Genomic DNA, 17,368 nt, shown 5'->3' with positions numbered 1-17,368 from the left:
ACCATAATCAATATATCAAAAACTGATTTTGATTCTGTTTTGAATTAAACTGTCTGAATCTAGCTTTTTCTCAGCAACAGATTTTCATCACCCTGGAACAGTGATATAAACTGTTGCAGAAAACAGTAGCTGGAAGATTTAGGTTTAGACTGTAGCAAAGGGGATTGATAACTTCCAAAAATACTACATGATTGCCAAGGCTTCATGACTTTAGATTCTGCAGAGAGAACCTAGAAATAAATGCCCCTTAACCTCTTGACACAGAAATCAGAAATCTGCCCAACTGAAAAACTGAATTTTCTGACCGCTGTTTAGTTTGCCACCTATGAATAAAGACACTGAGTGAGCGAAGAAACTGTAAGACAAAATGAACTCCAAAACTCTCTTCCCACTCACTGTCATTTTAGGTTTTGTGCAGTTGTATTTATGTATTTGTGTACCATGTTTAATCTGTTACTGCAATAAAGCCACCTTTTTACCTAAAGAATGTCACACACTACTCTGACAATTTTCACATGAAGAGATGACCACTATACCAAATTGAGTAGTTTCTCAAAATTGGCATTAAACAGAACATGCAGAGTTTGAGGTTATATATGTACATCATCCCTTATTATCAAAAGTGGTGACAGAAAATTCATTTTTATAATGATATACACCCATATATATATTTGTCAATTAGTTGCTGGATATTTACTGCTATGTATTTGTAAGACAATCAGAATTTGATGAGAATCTACCATGCTGAGAGAATGAATTCGTACATGGTTACGGTTCCTATATCCTTCTGACAGGTCTTGGGAAAAGTAAAATCTAGGGGAGCATGATCATTCTAATTTCACGCTTTGATATCAGAAATGTATTAGCTCCACCAAAGGTAAGAAATGCATATCTGTCATTAACTCACATAATTAAAGGTATTCTTCAATGCAGTCTTGCTATGTTTATTCATGAATCATAACGATTTGCAAGATATACAGTGCAACTAAATCCTCATTGATTTAAAATAACAACTTTCAATTGTTAAATAAGTTTGTTATTGAATGCATCATCAATTATAAATAAAAATGTAGCAGTTTTCTACTTGCTTTGCTTTAAAAAGAACTTCCTTTTTGTGTTTTTATTATTTTATTCAATTGGTGTTTAACATAGAAAATCTCTGTCAAAGTTAGTTTTGCTGACATATGCATATGTTCAAGTGAATAGTTTGATTTTTTTTTTTTTTTTTTTTTTTGTATTTTGAAGTCTTGCACAAACAATTAATTAATCCTCACAACATCCCTGTGAGGTAGGTACTTAGGCTGATCTAAAAAAGGAAAAAAAAAAGGACTTGAGAAATTAACTTATTTTCACTGATTCAGCAAAGCCAAAACAGTAACAAGGCAGTTTTACTTCTCACTCTAATTTGAGCCATGAAAATATGCTCTCTCACCAGGTTCTGTTGCTTCTGTAAAACTTCTAAAATATTTCATATGAATACCACCTTGTTTATTGTCAACAAAGCAAGATATTTTTCACGAGAATTAAGAATGATATGGTAATTATCCCACACACATGTAAATTTCATTGAATAATGACCTAATTCCCCAGAGAAGTAGCCTTCTTGCATGAAATATTTGAGAATATTTAAAAATTTAACCATTACAAGGATAGAAATAGATAATATAATATATTTATATATAATATCAATAATATATTTTAACACTAAAAATACGTGTAACAGTTACATGACTTTAAAAAGTCAACGACTGTATTCCTTTGACCATTTCAAAAGTACATGTGCTGATGTAATCTTAAAGAAAAATATGCTAATATATAGTTTGATTGATTTGCTAGTAAAATTTTCTAATGGATATACTCATCCTCTGTCATGGTAGGTGACAGGAGACATAAAAAGCACATTGACAGCAGAATGCTTTTATATAAATTGCATGCACATTCTTGTCTTTTCCTTGCTTATCAAAGGAACAAATATATTTATTACAAAAAAAAGATTCATTTACAAGACAAAGTGAAGCCTGGTGTAGCTCCATGCCAATATAAACTTTTTGCAACTGACTGATTACATCCATCAAGTTTAATATAAAACATATTAAACTGAAAAGAGAGATCAGATGGAACAAGACTTAATAACATACAAACCAAAGTTAATCTTTCTCTGATTGTTTCCATTAACTGCATAGCTATCCCAAATATTATTTTTATACATACATTACATAGCTTAATAGTAGAAAAGTTTAAAATACAGAATACACTCAGTACAATAAATAGAGGACTGTATTGACCAAAAAGTTATATATTATTGCTGATTTTTGGAACTTTTTTTCCCATTTTAAAACATAATTGCCCATATACCAATTAGAAATAACACTTATATTTAAATGCATTTAAATTCTCATTATCCTTTTGGTATGTTCCCTCTGTAATCTAGATGCATTTAAAAAGAAATTAAATAAAATTGTATTTTGTTCAAACATCCCTTTACCACTAGCACTTTTAAGATTACAGAAGAGCACACAATGCAACAACTTCCCTGAGAGCAAATATTATATTTCTTCATATAAAATCAAAAGCCCAATGAGCGGAGTAGTAGGAATGGCAAGAAAAAACTTCCATGTAAGTGTAAAAGCAATCTCTAGTAACATTCTAAATGGGTAACACCCAATGCGTATTTTGATCATAAACCTGGGATAGTGACAGTTTATTTTGCTTCTATTTATCCAGTCATCGCAGCATGTATAAATTAGTAAGAATAATTACATTTTATATACAACTAAGCAACTCAAAATCAGAAGACATGAAATCAATTCATAAAGTTATGCTTTCATCCTGTCAAATTTAAAAGTACACTTTCTTACAAAAACTCCTTTGAGAATTCAAGCATTTGAAGAAGAGGTCATGTATATACACTGTCAAAATAATTTTTTTTAATCTCTTCCTAACGTGGATACAATGTGTTATGGACAAATAAAAAAACAATTAAAATTGGCATGGGATGGGTAGTTTGAAAAAGACAATTTTTATATTTTACATGGTCACTGAACAAAATAGATGTATGGCAAACTGATGTTTTTAAATTGGAAAATATTATGAAAAAATAATGAGGCAACAGAAATAAACATGCATTTTTCATTGCTGAGTTTTTTTTTGTAATTGGCTGATTTAACTTAAGGGCAATTTTACGACCAAAATAGAGAACTTTTGTATTAGACTGTAAAGATTCCCCCACTTGCAGACAATAAGGTTTTTCTTATTAGTATCTGAAGAGTTGACACTGACCCTGAAGCTCTCTTTGTTAGTAGGATGCTGTTAGTAGTAGCAGTTGCAAACATATGGGTTTGCCAGTAACAACTCACAATTTGTGCATAGTTGAGTCTTCGAAACTGAGCAAATTTGCTCTCAAAATCTTGCCAGCGCTTGCTGAGCTGTATCAGGGTTGGCTCCACTGCTTTTGCAGCCCCATCCTTAGACAAGCGTTCAGCCTGCCTGTGCACCGCATTCAGATCTTCCTTCTTCTTCTCCAATTCTCCATCAATCTCCTAGTGAGCAAAACCAATACAGGGCCCAGGACAGTTAGCTAACTAGATCAATCAACTTAGAATTAGTAAAATACTTCTGTCAGAAATTTCATTTCCATTTTATTGATACAAGTAAAATTTACAGCTATTTCATGTCTTATTTTACATTTAAACAAAACAAAAATAACTGAAATTGAAGAACCTTCTTGGAGATTGGCTGTAGTGATACTAACAGCTAGTACAGACCGAAAACTAGTTAGCAAAGGCCAACTGTTTCCACTTCCAGATTCTTGCTAGTACTCTGTGATGGGCAATTGGAGAAATTGTTTTCTCAAAAAGGGTCAGTATATTCAGGACAAAAGTGTTCAGACAGCTTACAAATATATTCTTTGAGTCTTTAATGTATTACTTAACTCCTATTTTACTCTGTGGGAAACTCAACAGAGAATGAAGCAAACAAAGACAATGCAAAATAAACTAGGAAAACCTTTGACAGTATGTAAATAAATCTATAGAGTTAGACAGTGACATATGAATATGTTCTGATGAAAATGAATGTGCTAACATGAGATAGAGGCCATCCATATATCGGTAAGTCATTTGTTCATCTGGAACAAAGATACATAAAATCAATTACAATTTTTACTAGAAAACATTTGATACTTCTTAATACATTGCACACTTCCCATATTAGTGAAAAAAAAAATATTTAAAGTGTTTCAATTTATTTATATAACATTCTATGTAACAAACCAATACGAGATATAGTACAACAAAGAAATGTCACTTTGAACACAGATAATTAGGGTTTGTTTTACTATAAACAGAAATAAAGAACTTAACTGATAATATTCTATATCTATTGAAATATTTGTTGCATTTTCTTTATGTTAAATTGATAAACTATCACTCAAAAAGATCTAGCATTGACATCCCAAAACAACATTACCTTTAGCTTCTGCTCATCTTTGTGGTCTGGTAGACTGGCTAACTTTTTCTCAATGTCATCCAGCCATGTCATTAGGTCATCAGCCTGCCTCTTGTACTGATACCACTGATGAGAAATCTCTAAGGCTTTTTTTCTTCTTTGAGATCTCAAGTCCTGTTCACAGCGCAGACATTATTAGAATATGAATTAAGCCTTACAAAATACAAATTTGCATGTGTGCACACTGAAGGGAAAAAAAAAGTGCACAAGGCCCCTTTTTTAAAAAATAAATATTGATATTTAAATAAAGTATACAAATATCTCAACACAGCATATTTTCTTCAGTTTAACAGGACATAAGTAACTGAACACAGTATATTTTGATCAGTTTAACAGATCATTTTTTCTTTTAAAGGAGTTACCTAATTCACAGTTGTTCACATGTTGAATAAACCACTAAGAATCATCAATATCCAGAGAAGTTAAGACTCTTACATAAATGTCAATATTTTACACAAAACACTTCTGCTCAGAATACTTACTGGACAGATGGATACACAGCCCACCTAGCATCTAGCCATAAGTGGGTTTCCTGTGTTTTGCAGTGTCCTGTGAAATTCTAGCCTGAATGCAAACTCTGTAGCTATTCAGAAGAAAATCATTTCAATGCAGAAATTATGCAAAGACAGGTTTCCTTTTTCTAAATCAAATATCATTTACATAAAAAATGTCTTCTGTTTATGACTCAGCTTTATAAAAGTTTTAAGATTTCTCTTTTACAATAAGGTTAAAATGTTATTTTATTTCATATAAATTTTATTAAATATACTCCATTTGCATTTGCTTTAACTGCTTAATTTCGTTCATACGGAATTCAGAAAATATTTTCATTACTATAAGTTCTTATTAGTAAGTACATTTTAAAAATACTGGCACATTTTATATAAAAATACTCACATGAATTTGTCTCTACTGTTCTTGAATTTTATTTGACAAGGGTGAATGCCTTAACTGAGTCACCAAAGGAATATCAATCACTCTAAAAACAGACAGTAAGGATCTGGTCTATGGTATAGTTCTAAAACCACTTTTCTTGTTTCTCCTCCATGGAAATTGTGAATGACTTTCAGTTAACATGGAACAATCAAAGACACACTTAATAGATTTCAATTTTCTTTTAAACGTGGACAAACAACGGTATATTCTAGTTATTCTTTTACTGAATTCAAATAGGTCTGCAAAACTGTAAAAATGAGAATGAAATCCACAGGAAAGGAAATGCTGCTTAAAAATAAGTAATAATAAAATGTAGCCATGCCATGTTCCCTCGATCAAGAACAACTAATCAAAATTTTCAAAACAAATAAAAATTCTGTTTGCCAATAAGAATGAAAAATTATTCTACAGTAACTAGAGCCTACGGCTCCAGGTAGGTGAGCAAGTTAACTTTCCAACTGTAAAACGCCTTCTTTTCTTTATTTTTCTCTGGGAAGATGACACTCCTAATTATGACTATTAGCTTGTCCAAATAGGTGTTACTGTACATGTTTCTAGGAACAGTATCAGACAGTTGTACCTCCAGGAGTGTGGTAACACAGAATATTGATATATGACTTCGGTTTTCAGCCTCTTAGCTTCCATTGGTACTATCACCTATCCTGTTCTAAAGAGGCTGGAGCCACTTTTCCCGCTACAGAACATAGCCTGTATATCTTTAACTAAAGGGTAAATCAACTTACTCATTGCTAGAAGCATGTTATACAACTGAAAATATAAGTTTGTGAGAACTGATTCGAACTAAGGTCTTGACTGCTGTTGGAGAAACACAAAACATGCATAATGCATTAAAAAAGGAATTATTATCAAAGAAATAATTGTTGTCCAACTGGCAATCACACCATTGTAATACTGAGGACAAAACAGGACTTGTTAAGCTGGAGATTTAAAATGTCTTTTCCAAGGCAACAAGAGAATTATATAAGAAAATGTAAGTTTATAGCCAAATAGTTTTAAATTACTCATCTCTAAATCATAACGAAGATTCATTTAACAGAACAATGCTCTGAAATGAAGACAAAAATAGGTTTAGTAGCATGTGCTTATAACTAGCACCTATACCTTGAGCGCATTATGTTTAGTCTGCAATAGCTGTTGTTTTAACTTTATTTCCTCCAGTTTTCTCTGATCTGTGATTCTCTTTTGAAGTGTATCACCTCTTTGCAGCAATTCTTTCACTGTGCTCTCGTCTTCTTCACTCTAATTAAAAAAAAAAAAAACAAGAATAAGGGCATTTTAATCTAATTATTACTTAAGTACTAGGAGGTACAGACATACAAAACTAGACTTCCTCTGCTAAGGTAATAATCTAACAGCTGCTTGCAGTTCTATACTGAAGACCAAATAGCTTTTACTTGCTTTCTACAATACATGTAGACACTTGAGGGGTACAAGTAAAACAGCACTTGAAAACCTACAGATGTTTGATATTAGATTTTATGCAGCATCCAGGATAACAGGATGAAAACATTAAAGGCAAAAAGGTAAAACATATTTTACTTTAAGACAACAAGAATAGACATATCTGAAATATCCTAAATTACTGTCAGTAGTTATTGAAGTTGCCAGTATGCTAGAAAGTCATGTCATTCATGACCATTTCATGTATCATCGCAGTGCAAAACAGCTATTCTGGCAGGGAAAATGATACCACTACGTACTTTTTACATAGAACTTGAATTTATGCCACAGGTTCTGAGAGTGTATCTTTTGAACCACACCAAATATTTTATATAAAGAAAGGCAGCAAAATATGCTCCAGTAGTGGAAACTGCCCTGTCAAACTTGATTTACTTAGAATTTACCACTGCAGTACTAATTGCCTTAAATTTTACTTTTCCTGGATGAAAAAAAAAAAAAAAAGAAAAGAAAAAGAAAAAAAAAATTCTGTAAAGATTCCTTTCAGCATTGACATAAAATAGCTATCTTTAAAGAATTCCTTAAAAGGAAATAATATTGAGTCTTTGTATCGCTTGTAAAGAAATATATATATTTGATCTTGCTGAGGACTCACAAAGAGAGTGTCCTATAGACGAATCTCTGTTATTGCCTAGCCAAGAAATGTCATCCCTCTGAAAATCACTTTGGATAAAAAACACCACAGTGGCAACAGTAGCAAAGCACAGCAGTATTTTACTCCTCTCTTCCCCCACCGGCTCCCTACTATGCATAAATGGTTTTACTACTTACAAAGAGCAAACATAAACAATAAATCTTACCACAGCCACAAAAACTATTTAAAATAAATTATATAATCAGATCAGTTAAGAACTAATTGACAAGTGGCATTTCTTTCAATTATCGTTGCCTAGCATTTATTTTTAGTGAGTATCTTCTTTTACTATATTACCCATTTAGACACACCATTCTGAGTTTTCTTGGTCTTTATACTGCTACAGAGATTTTAATATTCATTCTCTATTCTGCAATATTTCTGGTACTAGTATAGGATCCGTACATACTATTCTTGTTTTGCTTAATGTTTTCACAAGGGTCAAAAATGTTTTTCCTATAAACTAGCAATTAACTTATCACTGAAACTTTTAGTTAATGCTAACTTGAAACCTTTGATTTTAAAATATATTGGCACAGTAAATTTTTTCCAAGTGATATCTAAAGATTATAACACAACTATGGAAGTTTCTAATTTTCACTCAGGTTTTTTTCATCTCGCTGCCTACTTCACTCAGACTTCCATTTCAACCAAATTACCATATCTTTATTGAAGTCCTCCTCTTTCAGATTCACCCCCTGCTGAATTTCAACCTCCAGTGGTTCAAGCATTTTTTGTATATCGAAGTCAAACTGCTCCAATTCCTTCAAAGGAATGAAGGGCTAAAATGGGGAAAATATAAAGATCATTTATTTAAATCACATACTTAATAGTTTTATTAGAAACATAAATGAAAAGAGAGACGTGTTCTACCTCCGATTGCTAAAACAATGGTAGACTTCCCATTATGTGGAAAATAATATCTACACCATACAACTCAAAGTACCCAAAGATACAAGTAAACAGAGGTATTTAACAATACTGTAGAATTTCCATACAAGAAAACATAAGAATTCTACGGTGAGTGAAAATAAAGAAATACATATTCTCACATTCGTCTGTACAAACAGGTTCAGATAAACAGTGTAATATAACCATTTGTCTAAAAAATTAAATGTTGACACTATTTGGCTAAACCTGGCTTGCCATAAGTTGCTCACACAGAAACAAGCAATATTTTCAGATGAAAAAACACCTACTACAACAGTTGAGAAAAATTTCATGATAATTTGTTTTAGTGTTTTGAAATCATTGCTCTGTCACAAAGAATAGCAAAAATACCAGGTGAATTAGACAAGACAAATTATAATCTTTGTGTCAGATATTCCCCTAACAATATTTTGTCATATATTATTAAAAAATAAATAAAATATCACTAAAAGAGCTTGTGTTTCAAAACAGCCTTATCAGGACCAAAAAAATCTCAATCAAACAAAATAGAAACAATTCAACCAAAATTAATCATAGTTTAGTCGTGGTGCTTTAGCTTAGCATTCGGTTTTAAACTCTAAATCAAGTGACAACTATTAACCACACACAGCCCTTTGCTTGATACCTGAGTGCCTGTGGATAGTTTAATGTACAATATGAAACATATTTACTAAGTGCATTGCCAAGGATCAACAGAAAAAGCTTCCTTCCTTCAGAGCTTTAAACACAAGAACAAGCAAAAAATTCCTGATGATTCTTGCATAGAACTTAGATTTAAAGGTAATTAATGCCTTATAACATTCTAGGAACTCTTGGAATTGTCTTCTTGTGAAAGACATAAGCACATTATACTCTAACCAGTTCTCTTTTACTCTTTCCTCCAGAACAATTGGTATTATAAAGCAAAGGTTTGTAATGAAGATGATAACAATCCAAGTTAATCAGTCAAAACAAGAGAGACTGGACATCAAATGTAACCTGTTCTCAGCTGTTCCACAGATGACCTGGGAGAATTACGGTAAAAATGCCTTAATTGTATCTCATTGATCATTTTAATGACAAAGATTTTGCACACTTACAAACATTAATGCAAATACAATAATATATAATATTTATAGAGAATAATACTGTGCTCGCAAATTTTCATCAAGAAGCTCAGCATTAACACTCAGCAAGCACTTCAACTGAGGTAGAAATAACAGCAAACTACATAGTAATTTATTCTCAAATACTCTGAAGGATGTCTTCAAAAGTACTTAAATCTCACTAAAAGACAAATCAACTAATAAAACTGGAATATAAAATTACTAATCTATGACAAATGCTAAAAACAATAACAAAAAGGAAAATGGAATGAAAAATACGAAATGAAATTACAATAACTGAATGATGTTCAAAGACCACTTGAAATGTCATATGTCCTTCTAGTACACTATGGTAATTTCATTAATTCAGGACACAACAATTATGTACTATCATTTACTGACTTCACAGGTTGTTTCTTATTTACGCCACTGTTGTACTTATAATTGTTAGTATTTGAAAAAATACAGCTGGTTTGAAAACAGATGAGAATTCATTGAAAACAGCTTATGAGAACTTACTGTCCTCCTGAACTGATTTTTAAATCTGTCATTCATGAAGTAAATAATTTTACCTAAGCATGAAAAAAAAAAACAAAACACTTAGGAAGCATATCACCCTGTAAGAATAATAATTTTTCAGCCCATGAAGCTGAAATCATGACAAAGAGAAGTGCAATTACCTACTTTACACAGATGGAGAAAACAAGGCACCCAGCAATGTAGTTCATTATCCAAACGCATACAGCAAGTCACTAGAACTGCCAAGAATTCAGACAAGCTTTTGCCTCTCTCTCTTGTGCAATACCTAGTATTATAGATCTCCTTTGTGAATCATACCCTAGCTGTCCATTCCCCAAGGCCCTGGAAAAGGTCCTCTAAATTCTAATTTAACATTAAAATTATGCGCCGTAGTAATTCCTCTCATCTTACTAGCTACATAGTGTATAAAGCTTAGTGAGGTGCTGCCACTCCAGCTCATCTTGCCTATATAATCATAAATGGGAGAACACTTGAGAGAGAAGGTTGCCAGGCGGAAGACATTTGCAGGCCATGTTCTGAAGACACTTCATCTTAATAAGCATCTTTTCTCCCTTCTTTGAGATACTCCAAAACATGCAAAGCCAATAGTTAACCCGTGATAAACCATCTATAGGCAGTTCCATTGTTCCCTAAGACAAGCAATAATTTCATACTACCCTACCAAATGCTGCATTAGCCCTGTATGCTTACAGCATTGTGGAAGTGCAAGGTAAAACTGAAAAGGAAATCCAGATTCCAGATAGCAGATGTTCAGAATAAAAGTATCACAAAACACAGTTGTTTGGGCTTTGTGCCAAGGTGTTCTCTGTCTGCAGTTTGGACTTCTATAAGAAGTTCATGAGTAGCATCACATTGGAATGGCAGAAGTACCACTGATGGCCAATAGGAAAAAAAAAAAAAAGAAAAAAAAAGATGACCTTTATTCATAGGACATATTCTTTCCTGTTCCAGAAATGAAACTGGAATAAAGTCAAATATTCACAAAGAATGTGCTGGTTACACAGGGTATTGAGCTCTGCGTAAACCCCAAGTAACTCATGAAAAGCATGTCTCTGTTTGTGCTTCTTGCAAAGCTTATTTCTTTCTCTGCCACTGATCCTCTGTGCATTCATTTTCAGTGCTACTACACTAGCCAGTAACAAGAGTTAGGATCAGGATCCATGCATCCCATTGTCCTGTATACCAACCTGCACAGTAGCTTGCTTTAATCTGCTGAACAGCTCTCCACTATAAAGGCAGCAAATACGATGGAGAAAGGAGGTGGCTTAAGTACTCTCCCATTCCAGTTCTGAAGTCACAACTAAAAATTACCTAATCCATACTGAATTCAGACTCGGTAGTCAAACTAGTTGTGCAGATGAGTAGCTGAAGTATAATTGACACAAGCTCTGTGTATCAATATCTGTCTCTCAAACCCCTGTGAGTCGCAGCCTCATAGGAAAACACTGGATGCATTTAATGAAAAATTAGCCCCCAAAAGCCAATCTATGTATATTAAAAAGGCTACTCATACTTTAAGAACACTAAAGGATCTTACTAATTTCCTAGATATTGCTCATTCTTTCTAAGTTAATGACGTAATCATTCTTACTTTCATATAAAGTCAGTGAATACTTCTAATTATGCAACAGTGAAAAAAGACCTTAACATCAAGACTCCCAAACACTTAACAAAAAATACTCTTAAGATCTACATTTGTTTCCTTTAAAAATGTAGTTTTTGGAAAAACTGCAGCCCGCTATGTTGTTCTAAGTGTGCATCTTATATAAATACCATTTTGTATGTATCTCCATAGAGAAGCAAGTTCTCCTACCTTTCCACTCTTAATTCTTTGTGATACAGCTGCAAATCGCTGGTTGAGCTCTGACAGTTTAGGCTCTATTACTTTCCTGCAGTGATCTCCACGGTTTGTCATCAAGTCTACTGCCTGGTCACGCACAGAGTCCACCTTTGGATGCATATCACTCAGCTCAGCCTTTAAGCGCTACAGTCCATGAGCAAGAGACAGGGCTTGAAGTTAGTAATAAATGCAAAGAGAGAGAAAGAGAGAGAGAGTGTGCAAAGGAATAGGGAGCAAAACCACAAAGCAAATTCAAATAATTATGCATGAGTGTGTAAATCCAGCAGAAATACATTAGATAACATTCCTACTCATATCCCTCAAATTTATAGCAGGAATGTATCTACATGGCTGTTTTAATATCTCCTAGAGGAAATCAATGGTGAACATTACTAGGCAGGTTGTTATCTGCAATAACACAATCCTCAGCATACTTCAGGATATGCTAAATTATTTTATGTTCCTAAAGCTAAGAAGAGCTGCTAATTCCTTTATTATGGAACTGGATGCACAGTTGTTGCTTTCATTACTGTTCATGCCCACAGTTGAGGTAGGGAAAAATGACCAGATGAAAATCAGTGGGAATTTTTTTTTATACATCTATTACAAATTCAAAAAAACTGAGGACAAATACCTTCTTCCTCTGCAACAGTAATCTTAACAATACATCACAGTAGGGGTAGGGGCCGAAAAAGATAGCCATGCATTCAGAAACCATAAACACAGCTGGGCATTAAGAGTTACATCTCACTGTCTGTATGAAATGCCTTTGTGCAATACAAATATATATACCTGTATTGAAGGCAAAGGTAATTGTACTTTGTACCTGATAGTGGCAAAATTGCTCATTCAACTACAAAAGTCTGTCCTGCTCTCCTGCTGAGATCAATGAGGCATTGATTTATGCTCTGCCTTGGAATTTGCAAAGTTTTGCTTTAGTAAATAGTACCATTATGTTAGTGGCAGCAATATAATTCTGATTTTGATTTGGAAACTGTTCCTCAGACAGTATGTTCTGATCATGGAGTTCAATAGAAAGTAAAACTTCACATTGATTTCAAAAGGAAGAAAATAATCTATACAGATGATAATTTGAAGTTGTTTATTTTTAAAAAGAAGGTATTTAAAATGAGATACTTTAAAATTCACATCTACATTGCAAGCTCCTTTTTCATCAGTTGGTCAAATGATGCAATGGGTCAAATAAAACCTTCTGATCAATACACTAACCCATTATTATACAGCTAGTTCACTATATAATATTCTTGTCTGTGGTGTTGGTCTGGCATCAACTCAAACAGTGTTTACAGAATTAAAACAATCATATGACAGAGATATCAAATGCAGACATAATAGATATCAGAAAAGTATCACAGAAAACCAGAAAAACGATTAAAAATAAGGAACAAAGAAAAAAAAGGATTTTGTTCAACCAGATTCATTTAAGAAGTGCTTTCCAGGAAACACAGGTTTAATAAGCTGCTGTTCTTTCTACTCACCAGGAATTCCCCAAGACTTATAATAACAATATCTTGTTTTATTTCTGCAAGGATTTAACGTATCTAACGCAGTGCAAATTTACTAGGTAATCTAAAAGCTGCCACAGGGTAGCTTTTTCATAGAAAAAAAAAGAATTTTAATAATTTGTGATATGTTCCAAAATATGCTAGTTTTGTCACAGTCCTTTTTAGAATAAAATTAATGATTTCCAGAAAATCACATTTTTTTTTTACCTTAAGAACTTCCTCTTTTTGCTGGGGTTTTTGTTTATCAGATTCATCCAAGAGTATTTCAGCACGATAGATCCAAGTTGTGACATTAGCTACATTCTGATCAAAAGCGTCCATGTGCTTTTGATATTCCTGTATGTGGAAAAGGTAAATACTGCATACAAAAAAAGTAATCAGAACTGAAATAATAGCTGTAATTATGCCAACTGTGGCAAACGTGCATATATTACGAAATTAAACTTTTTTGTTTTACACAGTAATTGCTTGTTTTGTGAAAGATAGAATCTGTTGTTTGTTTGTTCTTACTTTATATGTTAACTTTCTTTAAAAAGACGTTCTAGGAGAGAAAGAAGATTCCAAAGTGACAGGCAGGAGGGTGATAAAGTCAGAGCAAGACATAGGTGCCTGCAGCTCAGACAGACTGCTGAGAGGAACAGGAAGCTGACAGCCAGACCTACTCGCGGTGGAAAGATGAGTTTCCTAAGAATCAGGTACAGAACTCATTTGGAAAGCTAATAATTTGATTGAAACTCAGATGGTAACTTGCAAAGCCACAATCAAGAGCAGGAGTTCTGTATATAAAACTCTTATTTACATTTAATCTAACTTCTCTGAGACTTTGCTTTTTAAAAAGCCACTCTAGCTGATATTCTGATAAAACTTCTTTTTCTCTTCTTATTTTAAAAACATGTCATCTTTTCTGGTGAGCTTAGAACAAGGCCTATGCACGTGCACACAATACGTATGTGTACCACACACCTGAGAACAAAGATTTTACTATTCCTTTTGGCCCCTACATGTATGTAACTATTTTACACTGTTCTAAAATCAGTAAAAGACCAACTCCCCTCTTACACCTTTTTATCATGTGTTCTAGCAAACACTAACAAAAGAATCCAAAGCAAATAAAGAGAGAAAGTATATGAACGTGTAGCTATACCAGTCTACAAACTCCATTAGGTATTTCTTATATTCAGGTCCACAACGAAGCTGAGCACCTATGTCATACTGAACCAAATGAAAGTTTTCCAGATACACCAGACACAACCAGATGCTTTCACTTGTATACTGCATACAGCCGAAGAAGCCCTGTAGTGATGCTGTATATCTATCACAGAAGCATTTGTAGTGTAGCCAACCAGACTCTAGTGGAGTTCTAACACACCAAGCTCTGAAAAGTCACCGATAAAGGCTAAGACATACTTGAGAATCACTTTAGTTTCTTTGAGTTGAAACTGCATTCCCATGTTCTCATCAACAAAAACAGCATATAAGATTTCCCAAAGCATTTTGGCAGCCCAGTGTTTAAGACCTTTCTGCATTTTTAAGGGTTCAAGCTGTCATCTCTTCATGGCAGAATGAATTTTCAGGGAGAATACAGTTATGTGACTATCAGCAGTTTGAAGCAGCTGGGGCTGAGGCTCCTGAATCTGTATTAAATGTCTATTAACGATTTTACTTTCAACTAGGCTTAATCTGGTCCCCTTAAGTAATTATCTGACCACAACATGCACTATAAAACCACCCAAAGGAGGATCATGCCATTCTGAAAAAACAATTCACAATCCTTGAGCACATTAGGTTTGCCCCTGGAGCAGAGCTCCTGATTTAGTTGCCTATGAAATGAATTTAGTTCATACACAACAAAACTACCCTGTGGACGAAACCAACTTGCAAGTGGGGACTTACTTCCCAACTGTCCTATTCCAAACAGAAATACCAATGTAGCTAAAAGCAGCTGAGGCTGTTGGTATTAATACTCAAACTTATTCAACTTATTTGACTATTTCTTTTGCTTGATTCATATTCAAGCAGTCTAGGTCCTGAGGGAGAAACTGCACTTCATTTACTAGGAAAAAAAGAACCCTAACAGTCCAGGAACTACTCAGGTGGACAGGAACGGGAAGCATTAACAATCAATACTCCACAGAGCCATCACTCTCTAAACAGTCAGATTCTTAAAATATACATAAGGTACTAAACAACAATCAATCTGATTTGTCTGCGTACCTATGTATTCAACAAGCGCAGTCCAGGGTACCAGAAAAAGCACTTCTATAAGGCTGAACTCCTATGACTGGGCACCAGAATTTCCTCTACTTGAACAAATGCATTTTCCTTACCAGTAACAGATTGAACCACTCCTCAGCGCGTGAAGTTACTGCTATCCAATTACTGTTCAGGAGGCTGAGTTTATCCTCCACAAGACTCTCCTTTCCTTTCAGCACTGTCTTCAAATTCTCTCCTAAATCACTGATGCTCTTAAGATGGGCCTGTCGTTTCTCTATCTCCTTCCGTGTTGCCTACATGTGCAGAATAAAAAAAAAAACGTTCAGGAAATTAAAAATTCTCCACACTAACAACATCAAATATTAAAACACAGTCAGTAAGCTCACACTAGAACACATACTCTTGCTTCCTATAGGAATGGAAAGTGTTCCGTGAAGAGCAGTAAGTAAAAAAGTAAATTGTTCCTTTTTAGCTCTAATAAAAATTGTAAATGTTCTTCATATTCTCACAAATGCTTTTAGTAATAGTTTCATTTTAAAAGTGTGAATTATCTCTCATTCCAGTGTTCAAAATACAATTTTAATACTTAATTATTAAATAAGATTCCACATTTTATAATATTTATATTGAGATGTTTAAAGTTACTTTGCGTATAATAAAATGGTATAGTTATCAAATAGCACATAAGCTTACATAATAAATGGGACAATAATAAAGCATTATGATGCAATACTAAGAGAACTCCACTGAAAATAATCTCATGAAGTATTTTAATATTCCTTTGGTGCTTTTCAATGCAATCATTTTCAGCAGAAACCATATTCTTCTTTCCTGCTACCTTTCTTGTTTACTAACTGTAGAAATGCATCTTTTCATTCCATTCACTTGGGAGTTCCCTCTGCAAACTAAAATACTAAAATAAGCTATATTACCTACAGCACCTCTAAGCTTCAGTGACTGTGATGGTGTGCTTCCCCTGTCCCCAGCCTGACCACTTTTACCATAAACCTACTGAAGTTATAGCCATCAGTGGCAGTTGTGATGGATGTGTCTGGTCATGAAGGCTGCATCCATATGAAAATGGATTCAGGGAAGACAGATAACAGCACAATAGCCAACAGATGGTGATGTGCCCACCTAACCATAGAGCTGGTCAATATCTGACTCACACACTAAGTGAATTGGGAATAAGAGCACCGAAACTTTGAAATCCTAGCTAAGTTATATCCTTTAGATGTAAACTGCTGGTTAAGCCTGGGACTAGGATTGGATCCAGCTGCACCTCAACTCCTCTCTGAGAAGGAGTTTAGCAAGCAAAGGGATCCTTTCTGAATCTCACACCCCAACAAGGAGGGTCTCCCTGACAGTTTTGTCTGACCCTGTCCTCTATGCAATAAATAACCCAGTATATCTCACCACTGAATCTTGTTAAACCACTGTCACATTTACCATTTACTATCAAACTTTGTTAACTCCAACTTACTTGGGGTACGTTATGCTTAAAGCAGCAGCTTGCTTCCTATGCTTAACAGAATTAATGACCTAATTTTGTAATGTTATTTTACAGAAATGTTTTACACTTGGATTTAATGTAAGTTTTAGAATTTTTCCACATTCTAACATTTTTCTCAAATACAGAGGATTTGGAATAGAACAAAGTCATGGTTAATCAGTAACT

At 33.8% G+C, this 17,368-nt stretch overlaps 1 protein-coding gene across 11 annotated transcripts in view; it reads right to left on the bottom strand.

Annotated features, from left to right (window-relative positions):
* Nucleotides 1-17,368, bottom strand: part of DMD (dystrophin) — a 1,302,935-nt gene that overhangs the window by 657,349 nt on the left and 628,218 nt on the right. For 10 of the 11 annotated variants that reach the window (XM_086766697.1, XM_086766715.1, XM_086766672.1 and 7 more), the window contains 7 exons: nucleotides 15,804-15,983; nucleotides 13,684-13,812; nucleotides 11,924-12,094; nucleotides 8,215-8,337; nucleotides 6,565-6,702; nucleotides 4,468-4,620; nucleotides 3,357-3,539 (listed from right to left, as the gene is read on the bottom strand). In XM_086766697.1, coding sequence (XP_086622823.1) covers nucleotides 3,357-3,539; nucleotides 4,468-4,620; nucleotides 6,565-6,702; nucleotides 8,215-8,337; nucleotides 11,924-12,094; nucleotides 13,684-13,812; nucleotides 15,804-15,983 — 1,077 coding nt within the window. The remainder of the gene's footprint in view (nucleotides 1-3,356; nucleotides 3,540-4,467; nucleotides 4,621-6,564; nucleotides 6,703-8,214; nucleotides 8,338-11,923; nucleotides 12,095-13,683; nucleotides 13,813-15,803; nucleotides 15,984-17,368) is intronic. The other variant, XM_086766754.1, reaches the window with a different exon arrangement.

Source organism: Chlamydotis macqueenii, chromosome 1, assembly GCF_036417535.1.
Source record: "Chlamydotis macqueenii isolate bChlMac1 chromosome 1, bChlMac1.mat, whole genome shotgun sequence".
Lineage (NCBI taxonomy): Eukaryota > Metazoa > Chordata > Aves > Otidiformes > Otididae > Chlamydotis > Chlamydotis macqueenii.
The sequence above is the reverse complement of the archived record's forward strand: the minus strand, read 5'-3'. Positions and strand labels throughout refer to the sequence as shown.